The sequence below is a fragment of the Coregonus lavaretus genome (genome assembly GCF_964263955.1).
Source record: "Coregonus lavaretus genome assembly, contig: HAP1_SCAFFOLD_1624, whole genome shotgun sequence".
In the NCBI taxonomy this organism is placed as follows: Eukaryota; Metazoa; Chordata; class Actinopteri; order Salmoniformes; family Salmonidae; genus Coregonus; species Coregonus lavaretus.
Genome location: NW_028161690.1, coordinates 32,501 through 59,383, shown reverse-complemented (window position 1 = coordinate 59,383; position 26,883 = coordinate 32,501). Strand labels below are relative to the sequence as shown.

The following is a 26,883-nucleotide window of genomic DNA, read 5'->3' as shown; positions in this document are numbered from 1 at the left end:
TTACTTGAGTAACTTTCTATTAAGGTATCTATACTTTTACTCGAGTATGACAATTTGGGTACTTTTTCCACCACTAATGTACACCGTTTTAACCAGCTTTATCACAGTTGCAGCCGACAGTATTTTTCAGTGACAACACGTTTCTGGCGGCCTTCTTCCATTACCCACAGGTGTTGGGCGCATGCTAGATAGCTAATTAGCACAGGTGGTCTCTCTGTCTTCCGTCTGTCCTCTGGAAACCTGCGCTGTAACATGGATTAACTTCAACTGGATACAGCAGATCATTTCATCTAGATGACAGCATTAACAGAGAAAACACCTTTGTGAAAACTCCCCCCAATCTGATTCCAAATTCAAAGACGGAAAACTTTTGAAATAAATAGCTTCTCATTTTCAGTTTATTGAGAAATCATTTGAATTATTTAATTTGAATTTAAGTTTATTTCCTGAATTGACAGACTTCACTTGGAATGGACCCCAACAGGCTCCTGCCTCTGAGTGACATCTGGACGCCAGTAAAGCTCAGATATGATGGTGTGGAGCACAACAGAGAGAATATACATCCCATAATTGCACCCTATTCCCTATGAAGTGCACTACTTTTAACCAGGGCCCACAGGGCTGTGGTTATATAGGGAATAGTGTGCCGTTTCTGATTAGCCCCTGGGTATCCCATATTCATCAGCAGAAGACATACATACTTATCAAGTGTTTATACTTCAGAGCCTAAAGGCCTTGGTCTAAAGTAGTGCACTACATAGGGAATAGGGTGCTATTTGGGATACATTCCATGCCTTAAACTGTTTGGGATAGGGTCTGTCACTATCTACCACAAACACAAAGTCAAAATTGGCTATATCGTAAAAATTCATGAAAAAACCTTAATTTAAGGTTAGGGTTAAGCATAAGGTTAGCACTGTGGTTAAGGTTTGGGATAGGTTAGGTTAGGGTTGGTGGGGGGGGTTCTGCCCCGACTGCAAATCATTTCTGCTATGTCCAAAGACCTTAGTTACATTGATCCACAGATCCGACTGAGTTACCCAGAAGCACTCCTCCTGGTTGGAAAGATGCACCTATAGTCAAGGACCCCTTTAGTATCTGTACAGTGACCAAAGAGAGAGAATATATCTATATTATTTCAGAGTGTATTTCCTAATTCCTATAGGATATATGGGGCAGCCCTGGCTCCACCCCTTCCAGTTAGTCCAGGAGCCAGAGCCAGTTTCCATCTCTGGTGGAGTGATGAAGGAGAAGTATGAAGTGTGTCTAGGCCTACATGGAGTTCGTCCTTCTATGGTGCCTCTCCCAGCAGCATAGTGGGAGGAAGATGATGTGGACTGAGAAGCAAGAAAAGCCCTATGGGGGTGTGGCTTCCAGAGGCTTCCAGGGGCTTCCAGAGGCTTCCAGAGGCTTCCAGATCCTTCCAGAGGCTTCCAGAGGTCTCCAGAGGCTTCCAGAGGCTTCCAGTGGCTTCCAGGGGCTTCCAGAGGCTTCCAGAGGCTTCCAGGGGGAGAAAGGTGCGCTGCTCTGATGCTGCTAAGCACTGCTAAAAGACATTGTGTGCGTCTGAAATGTCTCCCTAGTCCCTAGATAGTGCACTGCTTTAGACCAGGGCCATAGGGACTAGGGAGACCTCTGGGACATAGACATTGTATTATCTAATGTGGTGATAATATCAAACGTTATTATTTTTCAAGTTCAATTTGACCCAACAGTAGCCTGCTTCAGGAGGAGGTTCAGGGCCAGTTTTAGAACCAGTAGGACCAACAGTAGCCTGCTTCAGGAGGAGGTTCAGGGACAGTTTTAGAACCAGTAGGACCAACAGTAGCCTGCTTCAGGAGGTGGTTCAGGGCCAGTTTTAGAACCAGTAGGACCAACAGTAGCCTGCTTCAGGAGGTGGTTCAGGGACAGTTTTAGAACCAGTAGGACCAACAGTAGCCTGCTTCAGGAGGTGGTTCAGGGCCAGTTTTAGAACCAGTAGGACCAACAGTAGCCTGCTTCAGGAGGTGGTTCAGGGCCAGTTTTAGAACCAGTAGGACCAACAGTAGCCTGCTTCAGGAGGAGGTTCAGGGCCAGTTTTAGAACCAGTAGGACCAACAGTAGTCTGCTTCAGGAGGTGGTTCAGGGACAGTTTTAGAACCAGTAGGACCAACAGTAGCCTGCTTCAGGAGGTGGTTCAGGGCCAGTTTTAGAACCAGTAGGACCAACAGTAGCCTGCTTCAGGAGGTGGTTCAGGGCCAGTTTTAGAACCAGTAGGACCAACAGTAGCCTGCTTCAGGAGGAGGTTCAGGGCCAGTTTTAGAACCAGTAGGACCAACAGTAGCCTGCTTCAGGAGGTGGTTCAGGGCCAGTTTTAGAACCAGTAGGACCAACAGTAGCCTGCTTCAGGAGGTTGTTCAGGGACAGTTTTAGAACCAGTAGGACCAACAGTAGCCGGCTTCAGGAGGTTCAGGGACAGTTTTAGAACCAGTAGGACCAACAGTAGCCGGCTTCAGGAGGTGGTTCAGGGACAGTTTTAGAACCAGTAGGACCAACAGTAGCCTGCTTCAGGAGGAGGTTCAGGGACAGTTTTAGAACCAGTAGGACCAACAGTAGCCTGCTTCAGGAGGTTGTTCAGGGACAGTTTTAGAACCAGTAGGACCAACAGTAGCCTGCTTCAGGAGGAGGTTCAGGGACAGTTTTAGAACCAGTAGGACCAACAGTAGCCTGCTTCAGGAGGTGGTTCAGGGCCAGTTTTAGAACCAGTAGGACCAACAGTAGCCTGCTTCAGGAGGTTCAGGGCCAGTTTTAGAACCAGTAGGACCAACAGTAGCCTGCTTCAGGAGGTGGTTCTGGGCCAGTTTTAGAACCAGTAGGACCAACAGTAGCCTGCTTCAGGAGGTGGTTCAGGGACAGTTTTAGAACCAGTAGGACCAACAGTAGCCTGCTTCAGGAGGTGGTTCTGGGCCAGTTTTAGAACCAGTAGGACCAACAGTAGCCTGCTTCAGGAGGAGGTTCAGGGCCAGTTTTAGAACCAGTAGGACCAACAGTAGCCTGCTTCAGGAGGTGGTTCAGGGACAGTTTTAGAACCAGTAGGACCAACAGTAGTCTGCTTCAGGAGGAGGTTCAGGGACAGTTTTAGAACCAGTAGGACCAACAGTAGTCTGCTTCAGGAGGAGGTTCAGGGACAGTTTTAGAACCAGTAGGACCAACAGTAGCCTGCTTCAGGAGGTGGTTCAGGGACAGTTTTAGAACCAGTAGGACCAACAGTAGCCTGCTTCAGGAGGTTCAGGGCCAGTTTTAGAACCAGTAGGACCAACAGTAGCCTGCTTCAGGAGGAGGTTCAGGGCCAGTTTTAGAACCAGTAGGACCAACAGTAGCCTGCTTCAGGAGGTGGTTCAGGGCCAGTTTTAGAACCAGTAGGACCAACAGTAGCCTGCTTCAGGAGGTGGTTCAGGGACAGTTTTAGAACCAGTAGGACCAACAGTAGCCTGCTTCAGGAGGTTCAGGGCCAGTTTTAGAACCAGTAGGACCAACAGTAGCCTGCTCCAGGAGGTTCAGGGCCAGTTTTAGAACCAGTAGGACCAACAGTAGCCTGCTTCAGGAGGAGGTTCAGGGCCAGTTTTAGAACCAGTAGGACCAACAGTAGCCTGCTTCAGGAGGTTCAGGGACAGTTTTAGAACCAGTAGGACCAACAGTAGCCTGCTTCAGGAGGTGGTTCAGGGACAGTTTTAGAACCAGTAGGACCAACAGTAGCCTGCTTCAGGAGGTGGTTCAGGGCCAGTTTTAGAACCAGTAGGACCAACAGTAGCCTGCTTCAGGAGGTGGTTCAGGGCCAGTTTTAGAACCAGTAGGACCAACAGTAGCCTGCTTCAGGAGGAGGTTCAGGGCCAGTTTTAGAACCAGTAGGACCAACAGTAGTCTGCTTCAGGAGGTGGTTCAGGGCCAGTTTTAGAACCAGTAGGACCAACAGTAGCCTGCTTCAGGAGGTGGTTCAGGGCCAGTTTTAGAACCAGTAGGACCAACAGTAGCCTGCTTCAGGAGGTGGTTCAGGGCCAGTTTTAGAACCAGTAGGACCAACAGTAGCCTGCTTCAGGAGGAGGTTCAGGGCCAGTTTTAGAACCAGTAGGACCAACAGTAGCCTGCTTCAGGAGGTGGTTCAGGGCCAGTTTTAGAACCAGTAGGACCAACAGTAGCCTGCTTCAGGAGGTTGTTCAGGGACAGTTTTAGAACCAGTAGGACCAACAGTAGCCGGCTTCAGGAGGTTCAGGGACAGTTTTAGAACCAGTAGGACCAACAGTAGCCGGCTTCAGGAGGTGGTTCAGGGACAGTTTTAGAACCAGTAGGACCAACAGTAGCCTGCTTCAGGAGGAGGTTCAGGGACAGTTTTAGAACCAGTAGGACCAACAGTAGCCTGCTTCAGGAGGTTGTTCAGGGACAGTTTTAGAACCAGTAGGACCAACAGTAGCCTGCTTCAGGAGGAGGTTCAGGGACAGTTTTAGAACCAGTAGGACCAACAGTAGCCTGCTTCAGGAGGTGGTTCAGGGCCAGTTTTAGAACCAGTAGGACCAACAGTAGCCTGCTTCAGGAGGTTCAGGGCCAGTTTTAGAACCAGTAGGACCAACAGTAGCCTGCTTCAGGAGGTGGTTCTGGGCCAGTTTTAGAACCAGTAGGACCAACAGTAGCCTGCTTCAGGAGGTGGTTCAGGGACAGTTTTAGAACCAGTAGGACCAACAGTAGCCTGCTTCAGGAGGTGGTTCTGGGCCAGTTTTAGAACCAGTAGGACCAACAGTAGCCTGCTTCAGGAGGAGGTTCAGGGCCAGTTTTAGAACCAGTAGGACCAACAGTAGCCTGCTTCAGGAGGTGGTTCAGGGACAGTTTTAGAACCAGTAGGACCAACAGTAGTCTGCTTCAGGAGGAGGTTCAGGGACAGTTTTAGAACCAGTAGGACCAACAGTAGTCTGCTTCAGGAGGAGGTTCAGGGACAGTTTTAGAACCAGTAGGACCAACAGTAGCCTGCTTCAGGAGGTGGTTCAGGGACAGTTTTAGAACCAGTAGGACCAACAGTAGCCTGCTTCAGGAGGTTCAGGGCCAGTTTTAGAACCAGTAGGACCAACAGTAGCCTGCTTCAGGAGGAGGTTCAGGGCCAGTTTTAGAACCAGTAGGACCAACAGTAGCCTGCTTCAGGAGGTGGTTCAGGGACAGTTTTAGAACCAGTAGGACCAACAGTAGCCTGCTTCAGGAGGAGGTTCAGGGCCAGTTTTAGAACCAGTAGGACCAACAGTAGCCTGCTTCAGGAGGAGGTTCAGGGACAGTTTTAGAACCAGTAGGACCAACAGTAGCCTGCTTCAGGAGGAGGTTCAGGGCCAGTTTTAGAACCAGTAGGACCAACAGTAGCCTGCTTCAGGAGGTTCAGGGCCAGTTTTAGAACCAGTAGGACCAACAGTAGTCTGCTTCAGGAGGAGGTTCAGGGCCAGTTTTAGAACCAGTAGGACCAACAGTAGCCTGCTTCAGGAGGAGGTTCAGGGACAGTTTTAGAACCAGTAGGACCAACAGTAGCCTGCTTCAGGAGGTTCAGGGACAGTTTTAGAACCAGTAGGACCAACAGTAGCCTGCTTCAGGAGGTGGTTCAGGGCCAGTTTTAGAACCAGTAGGACCAACAGTAGCCTGCTTCAGGAGGTTCAGGGCCAGTTTTAGAACCAGTAGGACCAACAGTAGTCTGCTTCAGGAGGAGGTTCAGGGACAGTTTTAGAACCAGTAGGACCAACAGTAGCCTGCTTCAGGAGGTGGTTCAGGGACAGTTTTAGAACCAGTAGGACCAACAGTAGCCTGCTTCAGGAGGAGGTTCAGGGACAGTTTTAGAACCAGTAGGACCAACAGTAGCCTGCTTCAGGAGGAGGTTCAGGGCCAGTTTTAGAACCAGTAGGACCAACAGTAGCCTGCTTCAGGAGGAGGTTCAGGGCCAGTTTTAGAACCAGTAGGACCAACAGTAGCCTGCTTCAGGAGGTTGTTCAGGGACAGTTTTAGAACCAGTAGGACCAACAGTAGTCTGCTTCAGGAGGTGGTTCAGGGACAGTTTTAGAACCAGTAGGACCAACAGTAGCCTGCTTCAGGAGGTGGTTCAGGGACAGTTTTAGAACCAGTAGGACCAACAGTAGTCTGCCTCAGGAGGAGGTTCAGGGACAGTTTTGTTCACATTCTTCTCAGTAGTAGTGGAGTAGATCAGGTGCTGGTGGTGGTGGGAGGGGCGGAGGTGGCTGGGTCCCCAGACTGGGGCTCTGGGTGGTGGGAGGGGAGGAGGTGGCCGGACCCCCAGACTGGGGCTCTGGGTGGTGGGAGGGGCGGAGGTGTCTGGGCCCCCAGACTGGGGCTCTGGGTGGTGGGAGGGGCGGAGGTGGCCGGACCCCCAGACTGGGGTTCTGGGTGGTGGGAGGGGAGGAGGTGGCCGGACCCCCAGACTGGGGCTCTGGGTGGTGGGAGGGGCGGAGGTGGCCGGACCCCCAGATTGGGGCTCTGGGTGGTGGGAGGGGCGGAGGTGGCTGGGTCCCCAGACTGGGGCTCTGGGTGGTGGGAGGGGCGGAGGTGGCCAAGCAAGGGCTGGGGGTTTTTAGTTGGGCTTTTGGAAGAGAGAGTCTGTTGCTGCCTCCCAAACGACACCCTATTCCCTACATAGTGCACTACTTCTGACCAGAGCCCTGTAGGGTTAGTTCTCACACAAAGCCAGTTGATGAAGTGGACCAAGAGGACGACAACATTGATCTCATGTCCTGTGATGTCAGGTCCAGGTACGCAGCACACCCGCAGGGCTCTGGTCACAAGTAGTGCACTATGTAGGGAATAGGGTGCCATTTGGGACTCCTCGCTCTACCTGTCCTTCAGTTCCCTGGTGACCCGCTTGGTGATGTGTCCACACAACAGGCCGACCAGGAAGAGGACCATCACCCCCAGGGAGATTACAAACAGGATGTAGTTCTTAGATGGGGAGGTCATCACCTGCATGGCTAGGTCTGAGAAACCCTCTGCTGGCGCCACCTGGGGGGGAGGAGGGGGAATTACAGGTGAATATATGTTGTACAAAATAATGATTTACGGGATGGTAAAACGTTTTCAGTGTAAACTTAAACAACTATAACCAAATATAAAGCATGTAGAAAAGATTAATGGACCTACATTTTTTAAAAATAAGATCATCTTTGAGAACTAACGATCATCCCAAAAAAACTGTAGAATTGCAGGAAATTTGCTTTGAAACTGCAATTTTTCTCTCAGGCTCGTGACAAAATGTGTAGAATTGCAGGAAACTAGTTTTAAAACATTCTCTCTGCCCCATGGCAAAATGTGTAGAATTGCAGGAAATTGGCTTTAAAACGGCTCCATTTGCCACCACTGCTGAAAGAAATCCCAGAGGAAACACTGCAGCTGTCAGGTTAAAGGAGTGGCTGTGTATTAACCTTGGCTGCTGTCAGGTTAAAGGAGTGCCTGTGTATTAACCTTGGCTGCTGTCAGGTTAAAGGAGTGCCTGTGTATTAACCTTGGCTGCTGTCAGGTTAAAGGAGTGCCTGTGTATTAACCTTGGCTGCTGTCAGGTTAAAGGAGTGCCTGTGTATTAACCTTGGCTGCTGTCAGGTTAAAGGAGTGCCTGTGTATTAACCTTGGCTGCTGTCAGGTTAAAGGAGTGCCTGTGTATTAACCTTGGCTGCTGTCAGGTTAAAGGAGTGCCTGTGTATTAACCTTGGCAGCTGTCAGGTTAAAGGAGTGGCTGTGTATTAACCTTGGCTGCTGTCAGGTTAAAGGAGTGCCTGTGTATTAACCTTGGCTGCTGTCAGGTTAAAGGAGTGCCTGTGTATTAACCTTGGCTGCTGTCAGGTTAAAGGAGTGCCTGTGTATTAACCTTGGCTGCTGTCAGGTTAAAGGAGTGCCTGTGTATTAACCTTGGCTGCTGTCAGGTTAAAGGAGTGCCTGTGTATTAACCTTGGCTGCTGTCAGGTTAAAGGAGTGCCTGTGTATTAACCTTGGCTGCTGTCAGGTTAAAGGAGTGCCTGTGTATTAACCTTGGCTGCTGTCAGGTTAAAGGAGGGCCTGTGTATTAACCTTGGCTGCTGTCAGGTTAAAGGAGTGCCTGTGTATTAACCTTGGCTGCTGTCAGGTTAAAGGAGTGCCTGTGTATTAACCTTGGCAGCTGTCAGGTTAAAGGAGTGGCTGTGTATTAACCTTGGCTGCTGTCAGGTTAAAGGAGTGCCTGTGTATTAACCTTGGCTGCTGTCAGGTTAAAGGAGTGCCTGTGTATTAACCTTGGCTGCTGTCAGGTTAAAGGAGTGGCTGTGTATTAACCTTGGCTGCTGTCAGGTTAAAGGAGTGCCTGTGTATTAACCTTGGCTGCTGTCAGGTTAAAGGAGTGCCTGTGTATTAACCTTGGCTGCTGTCAGGTTAAAGGAGTGCCTGTGTATTAACCTTGGCTGCTGTCAGGTTAAAGGAGTGCCTGTGTATTAACCTTGGCAGCTGTCAGGTTAAAGGAGTGGCTGTGTATTAACCTTGGCTGCTGTCAGGTTAAAGGAGTGCCTGTGTATTAACCTTGGCTGCTGTCAGGTTAAAGGAGTGCCTGTGTATTAACCTTGGCTGCTGTCAGGTTAAAGGAGTGCCTGTGTATTAACCTTGGCTGCTGTCAGGTTAAAGGAGTGCCTGTGTATTAACCTTGGCTGCTGTCAGGTTAAAGGAGTGCCTGTGTATTAACCTTGGCTGCTGTCAGGTTAAAGGAGTGGCTGTGTATTAACCTTGGCTGCTGTCAGGTTAAAGGAGTGGCTGTGTATTAACCTTGGCTGCTGTCAGGTTAAAGGAGTGCCTGTGTATTAACCTTGGCTGCTGTCAGGTTAAAGGAGTGCCTGTGTATTAACCTTGGCTGCTGTCAGGTTAAAGGAGTGCCTGTGTATTAACCTTGGCTGCTGTCAGGTTAAAGGAGTGCCTGTGTATTAACCTTGGCTGCTGTCAGGTTAAAGGAGTGCCTGTGTATTAACCTTGGCTGCTGTCAGGTTAAAGGAGTGCCTGTGTATTAACCTTGGCTGCTGTCAGGTTAAAGGAGTGCCTGTGTATTAACCTTGGCTGCTGTCAGGTTAAAGGAGTGCCTGTGTATTAACCTTGGCTGCTGTCAGGTTAAAGGAGTGCCTGTGTATTAACCTTGGCTGCTGTCAGGTTAAAGGAGTGGCTGTGTATTAACCTTGGCTGCTGTCAGGTTAAAGGAGTAGCTGTGTATTAACCGTGGCTGCTGTCAGGTTAAAGGAGTAGCTGTGTATTAACCTTGGCTGCTGTCAGGTTAAAGGAGTGGCTGTGTATTAACCTTGGCAGCTGTCAGGTTAAAGGAGTGCCTGTGTATTAACCTTGGCTGCTGTCAGGTTAAAGGAGTGGCTGTGTATTAACCTTGGCAGCTGTCAGGTTAAAGGAGTGCCTGTGTATTAACCTTGGCTGCTGTCAGGTTAAAGGAGTGGCTGTGTATTAACCTTGGCTGCTGTCAGGTTAAAGGAGGGCCTGTGTATTAACCTTGGCTGCTGTCAGGTTAAAGGAGTGGCTGTGTATTAACCTTGGCTGCGTAGCTCCACATGTCGATGCGGTCCTGGAGTCTCTTCTTACACTCGGGCTGCAGACGGATTCGCTTCTCCTGTAACGCCTCCAGTAGACATGACATCTCTGGGGGAGGGAGAGAGAGGGGGGGGGGGGAGAGAGGGGAGAGAGAGGGAGAGGGGGGAGAGGGGGAGGGGGGGGGGGGGGAGAGGGAGACCGAGGGGGGGGAGAGAGAGGGAGAGAGCGAGAGTGGGGGAGAGAGGGACAGAGAGGGGGGAGAGAGGGAGAGAGAGGCGGGGGGGAGAGAGAGGGAGAGAGAGCAAGAGTGGGGGAGAGAGGGAGAGAGAGGGGGGAGAGAGGGCGAGAAACAGGGAGGGAGGGAGAGGGAGGGAGGGAGAGGGAGGGAGGGAGAGGGAGGGAGGGAGGGAGGGAGGAGAGAGGGATAGAGATGAGAGAGAGAGAGAGAGAGAGAGAGGGGGGGGGAGAGAGCGAGAGCGGGGGGGAGTTAGGGGGGAGAGAGAGAGGGGGGGGGGAGAGAGAGAGAGAGAGCGAGAGAGAGAGCGGGGGATAGAGCGAGTGAGAGAGGGAGAGAGTGAGATAGATAGAGTGAGGGGAGAGAGGGATAGAGAGAGAGAGGGAGGGATGGAGGGACGTTAGGACACAACGGTGGACAAAGTTTAATCATATACTGTAAACATTCACTGTGCAGGGTGGCAAAACTATATGAACCTTTGGATTTAATAACTGGTTGACCCTTCTTTGGCAGCAAAAACCTCAACCAAACGTTTTCTGTAGTTGCGGATCAGACCTGCACAACGGTCAGGAGGAATTTTGGACCATTCCTCTTCACAAAACTGTTTCAGTTCAGATATATCCTTGGGATGTCTGGTGTGAACTGCTCTCTTGAGGTCATGCCACAGCATCTCAAATCGGGTTGAGGTCAGGACTCTTCTTCTGTTGAAGTCATTCTGTTGATTAACTTCTGTGTTTTGGGTCGTTGTCCTGTTGCATCACCCAACTTCTGTTGAGCTTCAATGGCAGACGGATAGCCTTACATTCTCCTGCAAAATGTCTTGATAAACTTGGGAATTCATTTTTCCGTCGACGATAGCAAGCTGTCCAGGCCCTGAGGCAGCAAAGCAGCCCCAAACCATGATGCTGCCTCCACCATACTTTACAGTTGGGATGAGGTTGATGTTGGTGTGCTGTGCCTTTTCTCCACACATAGTGTTGTGTGTTCCTTCCTTCCAAACAACTCAACTTTAGTTTCATCTGTCCACAGAATATTTTGCCAGTAGCGTTGTGGAACATCCAGGTGCTCTTTTGCGAACTTCAGACGTGCAGCAATGTTTTCTTTGGACAGCAGTGGCTTCTTCCGTGGTGTCCTCCCATGAACACCATTCTTGTTCAGTGTTTTACGTATCGTAGACTCGTCAACAGAGATGTCAGCATGTTCCAGAGATCTCTGTAAGTCTTTAGCTGGCACTCTAGGATTCTTCTTAACCTCGTTGAGCGTTCTGCGCTGTGCTCTTGCAGTCATCTCTGCAGGACGGCCACTCCTAGGGAGAGTAGCAACAGTGCTGAACTTTCTCCATTTATAGACAATTTGTCTTACCGTGGACTGATGAACATCAAGGATTTTAGATACTTTTGAATCCCTTTCCAGCTTTATGCAAGTCAACAATTCTTCCGTCCAACCCTAATTTAACATATCTGATTCAGCTAGTTAAGGTCTTGTTGAGCAGCTAATAATTAGAATCAGGTGTGTTAAATTAGGGTTGGACTGAAAACCTCCAGGACAGTAGATCTCCAGGAAGAGGGTTGGACTGAACACCTCCAGGACAGTAGATCTCCAGGAAGAGGGTTGGACTGAACACCTCCAGGACAGTAGATCTCCAGGAAGAGGGTTGGACTGAAAACCTCCAGGACAGTAGATCTCCAGGAAGAGGGTTGGACTGAAAACCTCCAGGACAGTAGATCTCCAGGAAGAGGGTTGGACTGAAAACCTCCAGGACAGTAGATCTCCAGGAAGAGAGTTGGACTGAAAACCTACAGGACAGTAGATCCCCAGGAAGAGGGTTGGACTGAAAACCTACAGGACAGTAGATCTCCAGGAAGAGGGTTGGACTGAAAACCTACAGGACAGTAGATCTCCAGGAAGAGGGTTGAGCAGCCCTGGCCTAGGGGTTCACATACTTTTTCCAACCTACACGAATGTTTAAATGATGTATTCAATATAGACAAAACAAATCCAATAATGTGTGTTATTAGTTTAAGCACACTGTGTGTCTGTTGTTGTGACTTAGATGACGATCAGAATCACATTTTTATTAATTTATCATCAATTTATGCAGAAATCCAAAGGGTTCACATACTTTTACTTACCACTGTAGCTCAATTTCACTTTTCTACATTCTTTATATCTGGTTTTAGTGGTTTTAGTTTACACTGAAAACGTTGCACCCTGCTAAATGTATATAGAGAAACAATGGACTGAGATACTAAATACAGACAGTAGATGGTAGGAAGGTGAATATACTTCTATCTCATTACTAAATACTATCACGTGGTTGGAACAGGACAGTAGATGGTGAATATACTTCTATGTCCTTACTAAATACTATCACGTGGTTGGAACAGGACAGTAGATGGTGAATGTACTCACGTCGTCCTCTGCCTGGTGTGATGGCAGCACACTGGTGTTTGAGGTCAAGAGCACAGGCCGTGTGGAGGACAGGGTCAACAAAGATGTCCGCTTTACTCTCCTTCAACATGTTCAGCACCTCCGTCTTACACGAGTCATGTTTGATCTTCAACAGGTTGACCTTCAGACACTCCTCAACCTGACCCGTCTGCTCCTGGGCCACTGCCTCCTCCGCACACAGACCAGAGATCTGGAGGAGTGACGGGGGGAGGGAGAGGGAGAGGGCGAGGGGTAGAGAGAGGGAGGGGTATGGAGAGGGAGGGAGGGGTAGAGAGGGATGGAGGGGTATGGAGAGGGAGGGAGGGGTAGAGAGGGAGAGGGGGTAGAGATGGAGAGGGGGATAGGGAGAGGGGGATAGGGAGAGAGGGAGAGGGGGATAGGGAGAGGGGGATAGGGAGAGAGGGAGAGGGGTAGAGAGGGAGAGGGGTAGAGAGGGAGAGGGGTAGAGAGGGGTAGAGAGGGAGAGGGGTAGAGAGGGGTAGAGAGGGAGAGGGGTAGAGGGAGAGGGGGATAGGGAGAGGGGCAGAGAGGGAGAGAGGTAGAGAGGGAGGGAGGGAGAGGGGTAGAGAGAGAGAGAGAGAGAGAGAGAGAGAGAGGGGTAGAGAGGGAGAGGGGTAGAGAGGGAGAGGGGTAGAGAGGGAGAGGGGTAGAGAGGGAGAGGGGGATAGGGAGAGAGAGAGAGGGGTAGAGAGGGAGAGGGGTAGAGAGGGAGAGGGGTAGAGAGGGAGAGGGGTAGAGAGGGAGAAGGGGAGAGGGGTAGAGAGGGAGGGAGGGTAGGAAGAGGTGGATAGGGAGAGGGGTAGAGAGGGAGAGGGGGATAGGGAGAGAGGGGGAGAGAGGTAGAGAAAGAGGGGTAGAGAGGGAGAGGGGTAGAGAGGGAGAGGGGGATAGGGAGAGGGGTAGAGAGGGAGAGGGGTAGAGAGGGAGAGGGGGAGGGGGGTAGAGAGGGAGAGGGGGAGAGGGGGAGAGGGAGAGGGGTAGAGAGGGAGAGAGGTAGAGAGGGAGAGGGGTAGAGAGGGGTAGAGAGGGGTAGAGAGGGAGAGAGGGAGAGGGGTGGAGAGGGGTAGAGAGGAAGAGGGGGAGGGGGGTAGAGAGGGAGAGGGGGAGGGGGGTAGAGAGGGAGAGGGGGATAGGGAGAGAGGGAGAGGGGTAGAGAGGGAGAGAGGTAGAGAGGGAGAGGGGTAGAGAGGGGTAGAGAGGGAGAGGGGTAGAGAGGGAGAGGGGGATAGGGAGAGGGGCAGAGAGGAAGAGAGGGAGAGGGGGAGAGAGGGAGAGAGAGAGAGGGGTAGAGAGGGAGGGAGGGAGAGGGGTAGAGAGGGAGAGGGGGATAGGGAGAGGGGTAGAGAGGGAGAGAGGGAGAGGGGGAGAGAGGGAGAGGGGTAGAGAGGGAGAGGGGGAGAGGGAGAGGGGTAGAGAGGGAGAGAGAGAGGGGTAGAGAGGGAGAGGGGTAGAGAGGGAGAGGGGTAGAGAGGGAGAGGGGGAGGGGGGTAGAGAGGGAGAGGGGTAGAGAGGGAGAGGGGTAGAGAGGGAGAGGGGTAGAGAGGGAGAGAGGGAGAGAGAGAGGGGTAGAGAGGGAGAGGGGTAGAGAGGGAGAGGGGTAGAGAGGGAGAGGGGGAGGGGGGTAGAGAGGGAGAGGGGTAGAGAGGGAGAGGGGTAGAGAGGGAGAGGGGTAGAGAGGGAGAGAGGGAGAGAGAGAGGGGTAGAGAGGGAGAGGGGTAGAGAGGGAGAGAGGGAGAGAGAGAGGGGTAGAGAGGGAGAGGGGTAGAGAGGGAGAGGGGTAGAGAGGGAGAGGGGGAGGGGGGTAGAGAGGGAGAGGGGTAGAGAGGGAGAGAGGGAGAGAGAGAGGGGTAGAGAGGGAGAGGGGTAGAGAGGGAGAGAGGGAGAGATGAGAGGGGTAGAGAGGGAGAGAGGGAGAGAGAGAGGGGTAGAGAGGGAGAGGGGTAGAGAGGGAGGGGGGAGGGGGGTAGAGAGGGAGAGGGGTAGAGAGGGAGAGGGGTAGAGAGAGAGGGGTAGAGAGGGAGAGAGGGAGAGAGAGAGGGGTAGAGAGGGAGAGGGGTAGAGAGGGAGAGGGGGAGGGGGGTAGAGAGGGAGAGGGGTAGAGAGGGAGAGGGGTAGAGAGGGAGAGGGGTAGAGGGGTGGAGAGGGGTAGAGGGGTAGAGAGGGAGAGGGGTAGAGAGGGAGAGGGGTAGAGAGGGAGAGGGGGATAGGGAGAGGGGAGGGGGGTAGAGAGGGAGAGAGGGAGAGAGAGAGAGAGGGAGAGAGAGAGAGAGAGAGAGGTAGAGAGGGAGAGGGGTAGAGAGGGAGAGGGGTAGAGAGGGAGAGGGGTAGAGAGGGAGAGGGGGATGGGGGGAGGGAGGGAGAGGGGTAGAGAGGGAGAGGGGGAGGGGGGTAGAGAGGGAGAGAGGGAGAGAGAGAGAGAGGGAGAGAGAGAGAGGGAGAGAGAGAGGGAGAGAGAGAGGGGTAGAGAGGGAGAGGGGTAGAGAGGGGTAGAGAGGGAGAGAGGGAGAGAGGGAGAGGGGTAGAGGGAGAGGGGTAGAGAGGGAGAGGGGTAGAGAGGGAGAGGGGGAGAGAGGTAGAGAGAGGGGTAGAGAGGGAGAGAGAGGGGTAGAGAGGGGTAGAGAGGGGTAGAGAGGGAGAGAGGGAGAGAGGGAGAGGGGTAGAGGGAGAGGGGTAGAGAGGGAGAGGGGTAGAGAGGGAGAGGGGGATAGGGAGAGGGGGAGGGAGGGAGAGGGGTAGAGAGGGAGAGGGGTAGAGAGGGAGAGAGGGAGGGGGGTAGAGGGAGAGGGGTAGATAGGGAGAGGGGTAGAGAGGGAGAGGGGTAGAGAGGGAGAGGGGGAGAGAGGTAGAGAGAGGGGTAGAGAGGGAGAGGGGTAGAGGGGGAGAGGGGTAGAGGGGGAGAGGGGTAGAGAGGGAGATGGGTAGAGAGGGAGAGGGGTAGAGAGGGAGGGAGGGTAGGAAGAGGTGGAGAAAGCATGTCACTTCTCTAGTTGTGTCTGTCAAATTGTATTTCTAAAGCCTTCTTACATCAACAGTTGTCAAAGTGCTTTCCAGTAGCCTGGCCTAGTTTAGATGTTTAGTAGCAGGGACTGTTCCACATTAAGCTGGTCCTCTGGGTCCGGTCTCTTCAGGGCAGTGAACATCTCTCAGGGACTGTTCCACATTAAGCTGGTCCTCTGGGTCCGGTCTCTTCAGGGCAGGGAACATCTCTCAGGGACTGTTCCACATTAAGCTGGTCCTCTGGGTCCGGTCTCTTTAGTAGCAGTAAACATCTCTCAGGGACTGTTCCACATTAAGCTGGTCCTCTGGGTCCGGTCTCTTCAGGGCAGTGTAAATGCTGTTATTCATTAACATGTTGACTTCTCACCTCCTCAGTGCAGTGGATCTGTAGCTGTGGGTCCAGTCTGTAGTCCAGGGCCGACTCCTGAAGGATCACTCTGATCTGGTCCTCACAGTCTGGAGAGAGACGCTGGTCGGCGTATTTCAGCTTCAGGCAACCAATCACCTGGCCCTCCAGTTCACTGTCATCACTGGCCTTGTTCAGGATTGGCTGGCAGAACTTAGGGATGTCTGCCTTACAGGCCTTTCTCAATACTGGGTTCAACCGGTAGTCTGAGTGGGAGGACAACCAGAAATATCAGAGATGTACAGGACCAGTCAACCGTCTGGACCCACCTACTCATTCAAGGGTTTTTCTTTATTTTTTAAAACTATTTAGTACATTGTAGAATGATCGTGAAGACATTAAAACTATAAAATAACACGTGGAATCATGTAGTAACCAAAAAAGTGTTAAACAAATTCTTCAAAGTAGCCACCCTAATAACAAATAACAACAAATAATAACAAAGATAGCTAATAATGTAAAGCATACTGTGTCCATAATAAGTATATAGGTTGTATGTTGGGAGCTTTTGGGAAAGAGCACAGTTAGAAAGATATGGCATATAGAAGCAAACCGGATGGACATCATGAAAATGATCGGAGAGGTTGAGAGTAGAAGTAGTTCAGGAGTAAAAACAAAAAAAACAAATAAAATTGAATTATTGTAAAATTGACAGTGTTCATAAGGTGTAGATAGTAAGTATAGGCTGGAAGTAGAGGCCTGGGCATTGTTGTTCACTAATTTACTCCAAGTAGGGAAAGGATGGCGGGGTTGAAAAGTACTAAAGGGGAGTATATATATAAAAAAAACATGGGGGATTGGAAGTGATGCAGACAATTACATTGATAGAAGATACAATCTATCTGCAATATTAAGCTGATCTACCCCCAGAAATTTTTTTTAAAAATAAAGTAGCCACCCTTTGCCTTGATGACAGCTTTGCACACTCTTGGCATTCTCTCAACCAGCTTCATGGTGTAGTCACCTGGAATGCATTTTAATTATTGCAAAGAAACCACTACTAAAGGACACCAATAAGAATAAGTGACTTGCTTGGGCCAAGAAACATGAGCAATGGACATTAGACTGGTAGAAATCTGTCCTTTGGATCCAACCGCCGTGTCTATGTGAGACACAGAGTACATTTTACATTTACATTTTAGTCATTTAGCAGACGCTCTTATCCAGAGCGACTTACAGGAGCAATTAGGGTTAAGTGCCTTGCTCAAGGGCACATTAACGTCATTTAGCAGACGCTCTTAGCCAGAGCGACTCACAAATTGGTGCGTTCACCCTATAGCCAGTGGGATAACCACTTTACAATTTTTTTGGGGGGGGGGGGTAGAAGGATTACTTTATCCTATCCCAGGTATTCCTTAAAGAGGTGGTGAACGGATGATCTCCACGTGTGTTTCCCACCATGAAGCATGGAGGAGGAGGTGTGATGGTGTAGGGGTGCTTTGCTGGTGACTCTTTCTGTGATTTATTTAGAATTCAAGGCACACTTAACCAGCATGGCTACCACAGCGATACGCCATCCCATCTGGTTTGCACTTAGTGGGACTATCATTTGTTTTTCAGCAGGACAATGACCCAACACACCTCCAGGCTGTGTAAGGGCTATTTTACCAAGAAGGAGAGTGATGGAGTGCTGCATCAGATGACCTGGCCTCCACAATCACCCGACCTCAACCCAATTGAGATGGTTTGGGATGAGTCGGACCGCAGAGTGAAGGAAAAGCAGCCAACAAGTGCTCAGCATATGTGGGAACTCCTTCAAGACTGTTGGAAAAGCATTTCAGGTGAAGCTGGTTGAGAGAATGCCAAGAGTGTGCAAAGCTTTCATCAAGGCAAACGGTGGCTATTTCAAGAATCTCAAATACAAAATATATTTTGATTTGTTTAACACTTTTTTGGTTACTACATGATTCCATATGTGTTATTTCATAGTTTTGATGTCTTCACTATTATTCTACAAAGTAGAACATAGTAAAAATAAAGAAAAACCTTTTGAGTAGGTGTGTCCAAACGTTTGACTGGTACCATAGGTAACATGATTGGCTCTTACCCAATACCCTTTCCCTCGATTCTTAGCATCCTCTTTCCTCAACTGCTTCTCAAAACCCATTGGACAAGAAGATCCGAGGGGAGGGACCTTAGACCTACTCCTCCAAAAGAGTTGAGAAGCAGGCGAGGAGACAGTTTGAATCGAGGAAAGATTAATTGAGATAGAGCTTTGTTCATGATAACAGCCACTTATGGATCACATCCATTAGAGGTAACGTGATCACAGCCAGTTATGGATCACATCTATTAGAGGTAACGGGTGTTCACATCTATTAGAGGTAACAGGTGTTCACATCTATTAGAGGTAACAGGTGTTCACATCTATTAGAGGTAACAGGTGTTCACATCTATTAGAGGAAACAGGTGTTCACATCTATTAGAGGTAACAGGTGTTCACATCTATTAGAGGTAACAGGTGTTCACATCTATTAGAGGAAACAGGTGTTCACATCTATTAGAGGTAACGGGTGTTCACATCTATTAGAGGAAACAGGTGATCACATCTATTAGAGGTAACGGGTGTTCACATCTATTAGAGGTAACGGGTGTTCACATCTATTAGAGGTAACGGGTGTTCACATCTATTAGAGGTAACGTGATCACAGCCAGTTATGGATCACATCTATTAGAGGTAACAGGTGTTCACATCTATTAGAGGAAACGGGTGTTCACATCTATTAGAGGTAACAGGTGTTCACATCTATTAGAGGTAACGTGATCACAGCCAGTTATGGATCACATCCATTAGAGGTAACGTGATCACAGCCAGTTATGGATCACATCTATTAGAGGTAACGGGTGTTCACATCTATTAGAGGTAACAGGTGTTCACATCTATTAGAGGTAACAGGTGTTCACATCTATTAGAGGTAACGGGTGTTCACATCTATTAGAGGAAACAGGTGATCACATCTATTAGAGGTAACGGGTGTTCACATCTATTAGAGGTAACGGGTGTTCACATCTATTAGAGGTAACAGGTGTTCACATCTATTAGAGGAAACAGGTGTTCACATCTATTAGAGGAAACAGGTGTTCACATCTATTAGAGGTAACAGGTGTTCACATCTATTAGAGGTAACAGGTGTTCACATCTATTAGAGGTAACAGGTGTTCACATCTATTAGAGGTAACAGGTGTTCACATCTATTAGAGGTAACAGGTGTTCACATCTATTAGAGGAAACAGGTGATCACATCTATTAGAGGTAACAGGTGTTCACATCTATTAGAGGTAACAGGTGTTCACATCTATTAGAGGAAACAGGTGATCACATCTATTAGAGGTAACGGGTGTTCACATCTATTAGAGGTAACGGGTGTTCACATCTATTAGAGGTAACAGGTGTTCACATCTATTAGAGGAAACAGGTGTTCACATCTATTAGAGGAAACAGGTGTTCACATCTATTAGAGGTAACAGGTGTTCACATCTATTAGAGGTAACAGGTGTTCACATCTATTAGAGGTAACAGGTCAATGGGAGAAGTGTGTGTCCGTGTGTGTGTCCGTGTGTGTGTCCGTGTGTGTGTCCGTGTGTGTGTGTGTCCGTCCGTGTGTGTGTCCGTCCGTGTGTGTGTCCGTGTGTGTGTCCGTGTGCGTGTCCGTGTGCGTGTCCGTGTGCGTGTCCGTGTGTGTGTCCGTGTGTGTGTCCGTGTGTGGGTCCGTGTGCGTGTCCGTGTGTGTGTCCGTGTGTGGGTCCGTGTGCGTGTCCGTGTGCGTGTCCGTGTGTGTGTCCGTGTGCGTGTCCGTGTGTGTGTGTCCGTGTGTGTGTCCGTGTGCGTGTCCGTGTGCGTGTCCGTGTGCGTGTCCGTGTGCGGGTCCGTGTGCGTGTCCGTGTGCGTGTCCGTGTGCGTGTCCGTGTGCGTGTCCGTGTGCGGGTCCGTGTGCGGGTCCGTGTGTGTGTCCGTGTGTGCGTGTCCGTGTGCGTGTCCGTGTGCGTGTCCGTGTGTGGGTCCGTGTGTGTGTCCGTGTGCGTGTCCGTGTGCGGGTCCGTGTGTGTGTCCGTGTGTGTGTCTGTGTGTGGGTCCGTGTGTGGGTCCGTGTGTGTGTCCGTGTGCGTGTCCGTGTGTGGGTCCGTGTGCGTGTCCGTGTGCGTGTCCGTGTGCGTGTCCGTGTGCGTGTCCGTGTGCGGGTCCGTGTGTGGGTCCGTGTGTGTCCGTGTGTGGGTCCGTGTGTGTCCGTGTGTGGGTCCGTGTGTGGGTCCGTGTGTGGGTCCGTGTGTGTCCGTGCGTGTCCGTGTGCGTGTCCGTGTGCGTGTCCGTGTGCGTGTCCGTGTGCGGGTCCGTGTGCGTGTCCGTGTGTGGGTGTCCGTGTGTGGGTGTCCGTGTGTGTGTCCGTGTGTGTGTCCGTGTGTGGGTGTCCGTGTGCGTGTCCGTGTGCGTGTCCGTGTGCGTGTCCGTGTGCGTGTCCGTGTGCGTGTCCGTGTGCGTGTCCGTGTGCGTGTCCGTGTGCGTGTCCGTGTGCGTGTCCGTGTGCGTGTCCGTGTGCGTGTCCGTGTGCGTGTCCGTGTGCGTGTCCGTGTGCGTGTCCGTGTGCGTGTCCGTGTGCGTGTCCGTGTGCGTGTCCGTGTGCGTGTCCGTGTGCGTGTCCGTGTGCGTGTCCGTGTGCGTGTCCGTGTGCGTGTCCGTGTGCGTGTCCGTGTGCGTGTCCGTGTGCGGGTCCGTGTGCGTGTCCGTGTGCGTGTCCGTGTGCGTGTCCGTGTGCGTGTCCGTGTGTGGGTCCGTGTGCGGGTCCGTGTGTGTGTCCGTGTGTGCGTGTCCGTGTGCGTGTCCGTGTGCGTGTCCGTGTGTGGGTCCGTGTGTGTGTCCGTGTGCGTGTCCGTGTGCGGGTCCGTGTGTGTGTCCGTGTGTGTGTCTGTGTGTGGGTCCGTGTGTGGGTCCGTGTGTGTGTCCGTGTGCGTGTCCGTGTGTGGGTCCGTGTGCGTGTCCGTGTGCGTGTCCGTGTGCGTGTCCGTGTGCGTGTCCGTGTGCGTGTCCGTGTGCGTGTCCGTGTGCGTGTCCGTGTGCGTGTCCGTGTGTTACCTGTGTTCTGTGTGATCTGTCTCTTGGTGATCATCTGTTTACACTTGGGATCCATCAGTTCAGAGTTCTTGTTCTGTTTCAGACACTGCAGCATGTTCTTAGCATCCGCATCCGTACAGAACCGCTGAGAGAGAGACAGAGAGAGGGAGAGAGACAGAGAGAGAGAGAGAGAGAGAGAGAGAGAGACAGAGACAGAGAGAGAGAGAGAGAGAGAGAGAGAGAGAGAGAGAGAGAGAGACAGAGACAGAGACAGAGAGAGAGAGAGAGAGAGACAGAGAGAGACAGAGAGAGAGAGAGGGAGAGACAGAGAGAGACAGAGAGAGACAGAGAGAGAGAGAGAGAGAGAGAGAGAGAGAGAGAGAGAGAGAGACAGAGAGAGAGAGAGACAGAGACAGAGAGAGAGAGAGACAGAGAGAGAGAGAGAGAGGGAGAGAGAGAGAGAGAGAGAGAGAGACAGAGAGAGAGAGAGGGAGAGACAGAGAGAGACAGAGAGAGACAGAGAGAGACAGAGAGAGAGAGAGATCATCCTATAAGAAACATGGTATAGAGGAGATGGACCCACTGGTTGCCCTCTAGGTTACAGAGAGCTGGTAGTCCCATCCACCAAACTACCAGGTGTGAAACAGTGAAGAAGAGGCTCAGGGCTCATTTGGTATAGAACACACCTAACCCACTCTATTAAATAGGAACATTTTACATCTGGCTAGAAATTCAAAATGAAATTATCTCAACAGAGAAACAAATCCTCCTGTGTGCTACCTATATCCCCCCAATAGAATCCCCATACTTTAATGAAGACAGCTTCTCCATCCTAGGAGAGGTCAGTCATTTCCAGGCCCAGGGACATGTACTAGTCTGTGGCGACCTAAACGCCAGAACTGGACAAGAACCTGACACCCTCTGCAGACAGGGGGACCAACACCTACCTTTGGGTTGACAGCATTCTCTCCTAAATATGCCCCCTTAGACACCTCTACGACAAAACAACCAACATGCTGGGTCTGTACATAGTCAATGGTAGGCTTTGAGGGGACTCCTATGGTAGGTACACCTATAGCTCATCTCTTGGCAGTAGTACTGTAGACTACTTTATCACTGACCTCAGCCCAGAGTCTCTCAGTGTGTTCACAGTCAGCCCACTGACACCCCTATCAGACCACAGCAAAATCACAGTCTACTTGAACAGAGCAATACTGAATCATGAGTCATCAAAGCCGAACAAACTGCATATTATTAACAAATGCTATAGCTGGAAGAAGGAAAGTAGTGTAGAAACCTACCAGAAAACAATTAGCCAACAACAAATTCAATCCCTTTTAGACAACTTCCTGGACAAAACGTTCCACTGTAATAGTGAAGGTGTAAACTTGGCAGTAGAAAGCCTAAACAGTATATTTGACCTCTCACCTTCCCTATCAAATCTAAAAATGTCAAGCAGACAATCCAAGAAAATTAACAACAATGACAAATGGTTTGATGAAGAACGCAAAAACCTAAGAAAGAAATTGAGAAATCTATCCAACCAAAAACATAGAGACCCAGAAAGCCTGAGCCTACGCCTTCACTATGGTGAATCACTAAAACGATACAGAAATACACTACGGAAAAAGAAGAATCCATAGACTGGGAAAATTGGAAAACACTAAACAAACAACAACATGAAGAGCTATCTATCCAAAACTGAGATGTATGGGTAAACCACTTCTCCAATCTTTTTGCCTTTATAACAAAGAACAGCAAAAACATGTACATGATCAATTACAAATCTTAGAATCAGCTATTAAAGACTACCAGCACCCACTGGACTCTGCAATTACAATGAATGAACTACAGGACAAAATACAAACCCTCCAACCCAAAAAGGCCTGTGGTGTTGATGGTATCCTCAATGAAATGATAAAATATACAGACCAAAATTTCCAATTGGCTTAAACTCTTTAACATCATCCTCAGCTCTTGCATCTCATATTTGGAACCAAAGACTGATCACCCCAATCCAAAAACGTGGAGACAAATTTGACCCCAATAATTACAGTGGCATCTGCAGCAACAGCAATCTCTGAAAAATCCTCTCCCGTATCATCAACAGCAGACAATGTACACAAACAACAAGTGTGCAGTTAAAATTGGCAATAAACACAGATTTCTTGCCGTGGGGTGAGACAGGGATGCAGCTTGAGCCCCACCCTCTTCAACATACACTGAGTGTACAAAACAATCAACTCTAGGGCAGTCCCCGACTAAAAAAAATATTGGTTGACCGAAAGTCGTCTGTTCTTTTGACCAATTGATTGGTTGAAATTTTAAAACGTGTATTTTTCCATATATAGACACACCCTATGTGTTTTAATACAATCAATTATATGCATTGAGCTTTAAGCGCATCGACCTGGCCAAGGCTTTCGACTCTGTCAATCACCCCATACTTATTGGCAGACTAAATAGCCTTGGTTTCTCAAATGACTGCCTCGCCTGGTTCACCAACTACTTCTCAGATAGAGTTCAATGTGTCAAATCGGAGGGCCTGTTGTCTGGACCTCTGGAAGTCTCTATGGGGGTGCCACAGGGTTCAATTCTCGGGCCGACTCTTTTCTCTGTGTATATCAATGATGTCGCTCTTGCTGCTGGTGACTCTCATATCCACCTCTACGCAGACGACACCATTTTGTATACATCTGGCCCTTCATTGGACACTGTGTTAACAAACCTCCAAACGAGCTTCAATGCCATACAACACTCCTTCCGTAGCCTCCAACTGCTCTTAAACACTAGTAAAACTAAATGCATGCTCTTCAATCGAACGCTGCTGGCACCCGCCCGCCCGACTAGAATCACTACTCTCGGCGGGTCTGACTTAGAATATGTGGACAACTACAAATACCTAGGTGTCTGGTTAGACTGTAAACTCTCCTTCCAGACTCACATTAAGCATCTCCAATCCAAAGTTAAATCTAGAATCAGCTTCCAATTTCGCAACAAAGTCTCCTTCACTCATGCTGCCAAACATGCCCTCGTAAAACTGACTATCCTACCGATCCTTGACATCGGCAATGTCATTTACAAAATAGCCTCCAACACTCTACTCAGCAAATTGGATGTAGTCTATCACAGTGCCATCCGTTTTGTCACCAAAGCCCCATATACTACCCACCATTGTGACCTGTACGCTCTCGTTGGCTGGCCCTCACTACATATTCGTCGCCAAACCCACTGGCTCCAGGTCATCTATAAATCACTGTTAGGCAAATCCCCGCCTTATCTTAGCTCATTGGTCACCATAGCAACACCCACCCGTAGTCTGCGCTCCAGCAGGTATATCTCACTGGTCATTCCCAAAGCCAACACCTCCTTTGGCCGCCATTCCTTCCAGTTCTCTGCTGCCAATAACTGGTATAAACTGCAAAAATCTCTGAAGCTGGAGACACTTATCTCCCTCACTAACTTTAAGCGTCAGTTGTCAGAGCACCTTACCGATCACTGCACCTGTACACAGCCCATCTGAAATTAGCCCACCCAACTACCTCATCCCCATATTGTTATTTATTTTGCTAAATTGCACCCCAGTATCTCTATTTGCACATCATCTTCTGCACATCTATCACTCCAGTGTTAATACTAAATTGTAATTATTTTGAACTATGGCCTATTTATTGCCTTACCTCCATAACTTACTACATTTGCACACACTGTATATAGATTTTCTATTGTGTTATTGGACTTTATGTTTTGTTTTACCCCATATGTAACTCTGTGTTGTTGTTGTTGTTTTTAAATCGCACTGCTTTGCTTTATCTTGGCCAGGTCGCAGTTGTAAATGAGAACTTGTTCTCAACTGGTTTATCTGGTTAAATAAATGTTAAATAAAAATATATTTAAAAAATAACCAGAATAAAACAACTTTAACCTGACCCGACCATCCTCCTCCTCGCAGATTCTGCCGTTACTCTCCTGAAGTTGCCGGTAGTAGGCCTTTCCCAAGTTATCCTCCCAGTTCTACCGATCTGTGTGCCAGTTATGGTTTTCATATGCACATTTTCATGGAACAGTTTCATTTAATTTTAGAATAACGTCTTCATTGTAATGTGGTGAATCACAATTCCATCCAATTCTAAATGAAAATGATCAACCTAAAAAGTAACTTCTATTGCCAACTATGTAAAAATAGCCTCCATAAAGCCAACAAATAAAAACATTGCAGGTAGAATAGAAAGTATCCTGATAAAAATAAATATCCTATAAATCACATTGGCTACGCATGGCCTGTCTGCAACGAACTTGAAACATTGTATCAACTATTAACTTGGGTCTGGCCAAGCTTGCACTAGTGAACTTGTAACTCGCAACATTGTAATCAAATATTCTGGGCCCTCAGAGTTTCCAGCTCCAGTGAGCTCTGGACAGACACAGCTGTAGGTGATACGTTTCCACTGGATCAGAGCATGACATGGACATTTTTCCCTTTATCAATGGATGTAAAAACATACTTTTTTTGCTTGCTGTTTGAGGTGAAGAAAACATTACTTTGAGAAGCTCCACAGCTCATTAGTGGTGGTGCGTTAAGCCAATCAGAAATACTATCAGATCCCCAGATGGGCACATCTATATGTCTACACAGGCCAGGTAGCCTTTATGCCTACTTCTATGCGTAATCAGGCATGCAGAAATTCTGCAAATCCAGATGTGCAAAAGCTGATAGAGACATACCCAAGCTGACTCCCAGCTGATAGAGACATACCCAAGCTGACTCCCAGCTGATAGAGACATACCCAAGCTGACTCCCAGCTGATAGAGACATACCCAAGCTGACTCCCAGCTGATAGAGACATACCCAAGCTGAGTCCCAGCTGATAGAGACATACCCAAGCTGACTCCCAGCTGATAGAGACATACCCAAGCTGACTCCCAGCTGATAGAGACATACCCAAGCTGACTCCCAGCTGATAGAGACATACCCAAGCTGACTCCCAGCTGATAGAGACATACCCAAGCTGACTCCCAGCTGATAGAGACATACCCAAGCTGACTCCCAGCTGATACAGACATACCCAAGCTGACTCCCAGCTGATACAGACATACCCAAGCTGACTCCCAGCTGATAGAGACATACCCAAGCTGACTCCCAGCTGATAGAGACATACCCAAGCTGACTCCCAGCTGATAGAGACATACCCAAGCTGACTCCCAGCTGATACAGACATACCCAAGCTGACTCCCAGCTGATACAGACATACCCAAGCTGACTCCCAGCTGATAGAGACATACCCAAGCTGACTCCCAGCTGTAATCGCCACCAAAAATGCTTCGACAAAGTATTGACTCAGGGGTGTGAATACTTAAGTAAATTAGACATTTTAGTGTGCAATAAATTTGCAAACATAAAAAAAAAAAGTTTACACTTTGTCATTATGGGGTATTGTGTGTAGATGGGTGAGAAAATACATATTTAATTCATTTTAAATTCAGGCTGTAACAACAAAATGTGGAATAAGTCAAGGGGTATGAATACTTTCTGAAGGCACTGTGCACCCCCACAACACCCCTCCACCCCCAAACACCCATATACCCCTCCACCCCCAAACACCCATATACCCCTCCACCCCCAAACACCCATACACCCCTCCACCCCCAAACACCCATACACCCCCAAACACCCATACACCCCTCCACCCCCAAACACCCATACACCCCTCCACCCCAAACACCCATATACCCCTCCACCCCCAAACACCCATATACCCCTCCACCCCCAAACACCCATACACCCCTCCACCCCCAAACACCCATACACCCCTCCACCCCCAAACACCCATACACCCCTCCACCCCCAAACACCCATACACCCCTCCACCCCCAAACACCCATATACCCCTCCACCCCCAAACACCCATACACCCCTCCACCCCCAAACACCCATATACCCCTCCACCCCCAAACACCCATACACCCCTCCACCCCCAAACACCCATACACCCCTCCACCCCCAAACACCCATACACCCCTCCACCCCCAAACACCCATATACCCCATCCACCCCCAACACCCCTCCACCCCCAAACACCCACAGTCACACGGTGGTGTCCCCTCACCTTAATCATCTGCTTGCAGACCCTCATGAGTTGGTAGTCCAGTTCTGGATCCATCATCTCTACCTCCTGTAGTTTAAACACCCTCTGGTGA

General features: G+C 49.5%; 1 protein-coding gene across 1 annotated transcript in view; it reads right to left on the bottom strand.

Annotated features, from left to right (window-relative positions):
• Positions 1-6,843: 6,843 nt before the first annotated feature.
• LOC311120217 (Golgi apparatus protein 1-like) overlaps positions 6,844-26,883 on the bottom strand; it is a gene marked incomplete at both ends in the record, with an annotated part of 42,823 nt that continues 22,783 nt past the window's right edge. The window contains 6 exons of the mRNA XM_084194829.1: positions 6,844-7,011; positions 9,551-9,657; positions 12,197-12,425; positions 15,600-15,844; positions 20,707-20,830; positions 26,793-26,883. The exon at positions 26,793-26,883 is cut by the window's right edge and continues 140 nt beyond it. Of these exons, the coding sequence (XP_084050955.1) occupies positions 6,844-7,011; positions 9,551-9,657; positions 12,197-12,425; positions 15,600-15,844; positions 20,707-20,830; positions 26,793-26,883 (964 nt within the window). The remainder of the gene's footprint in view (positions 7,012-9,550; positions 9,658-12,196; positions 12,426-15,599; positions 15,845-20,706; positions 20,831-26,792) is intronic.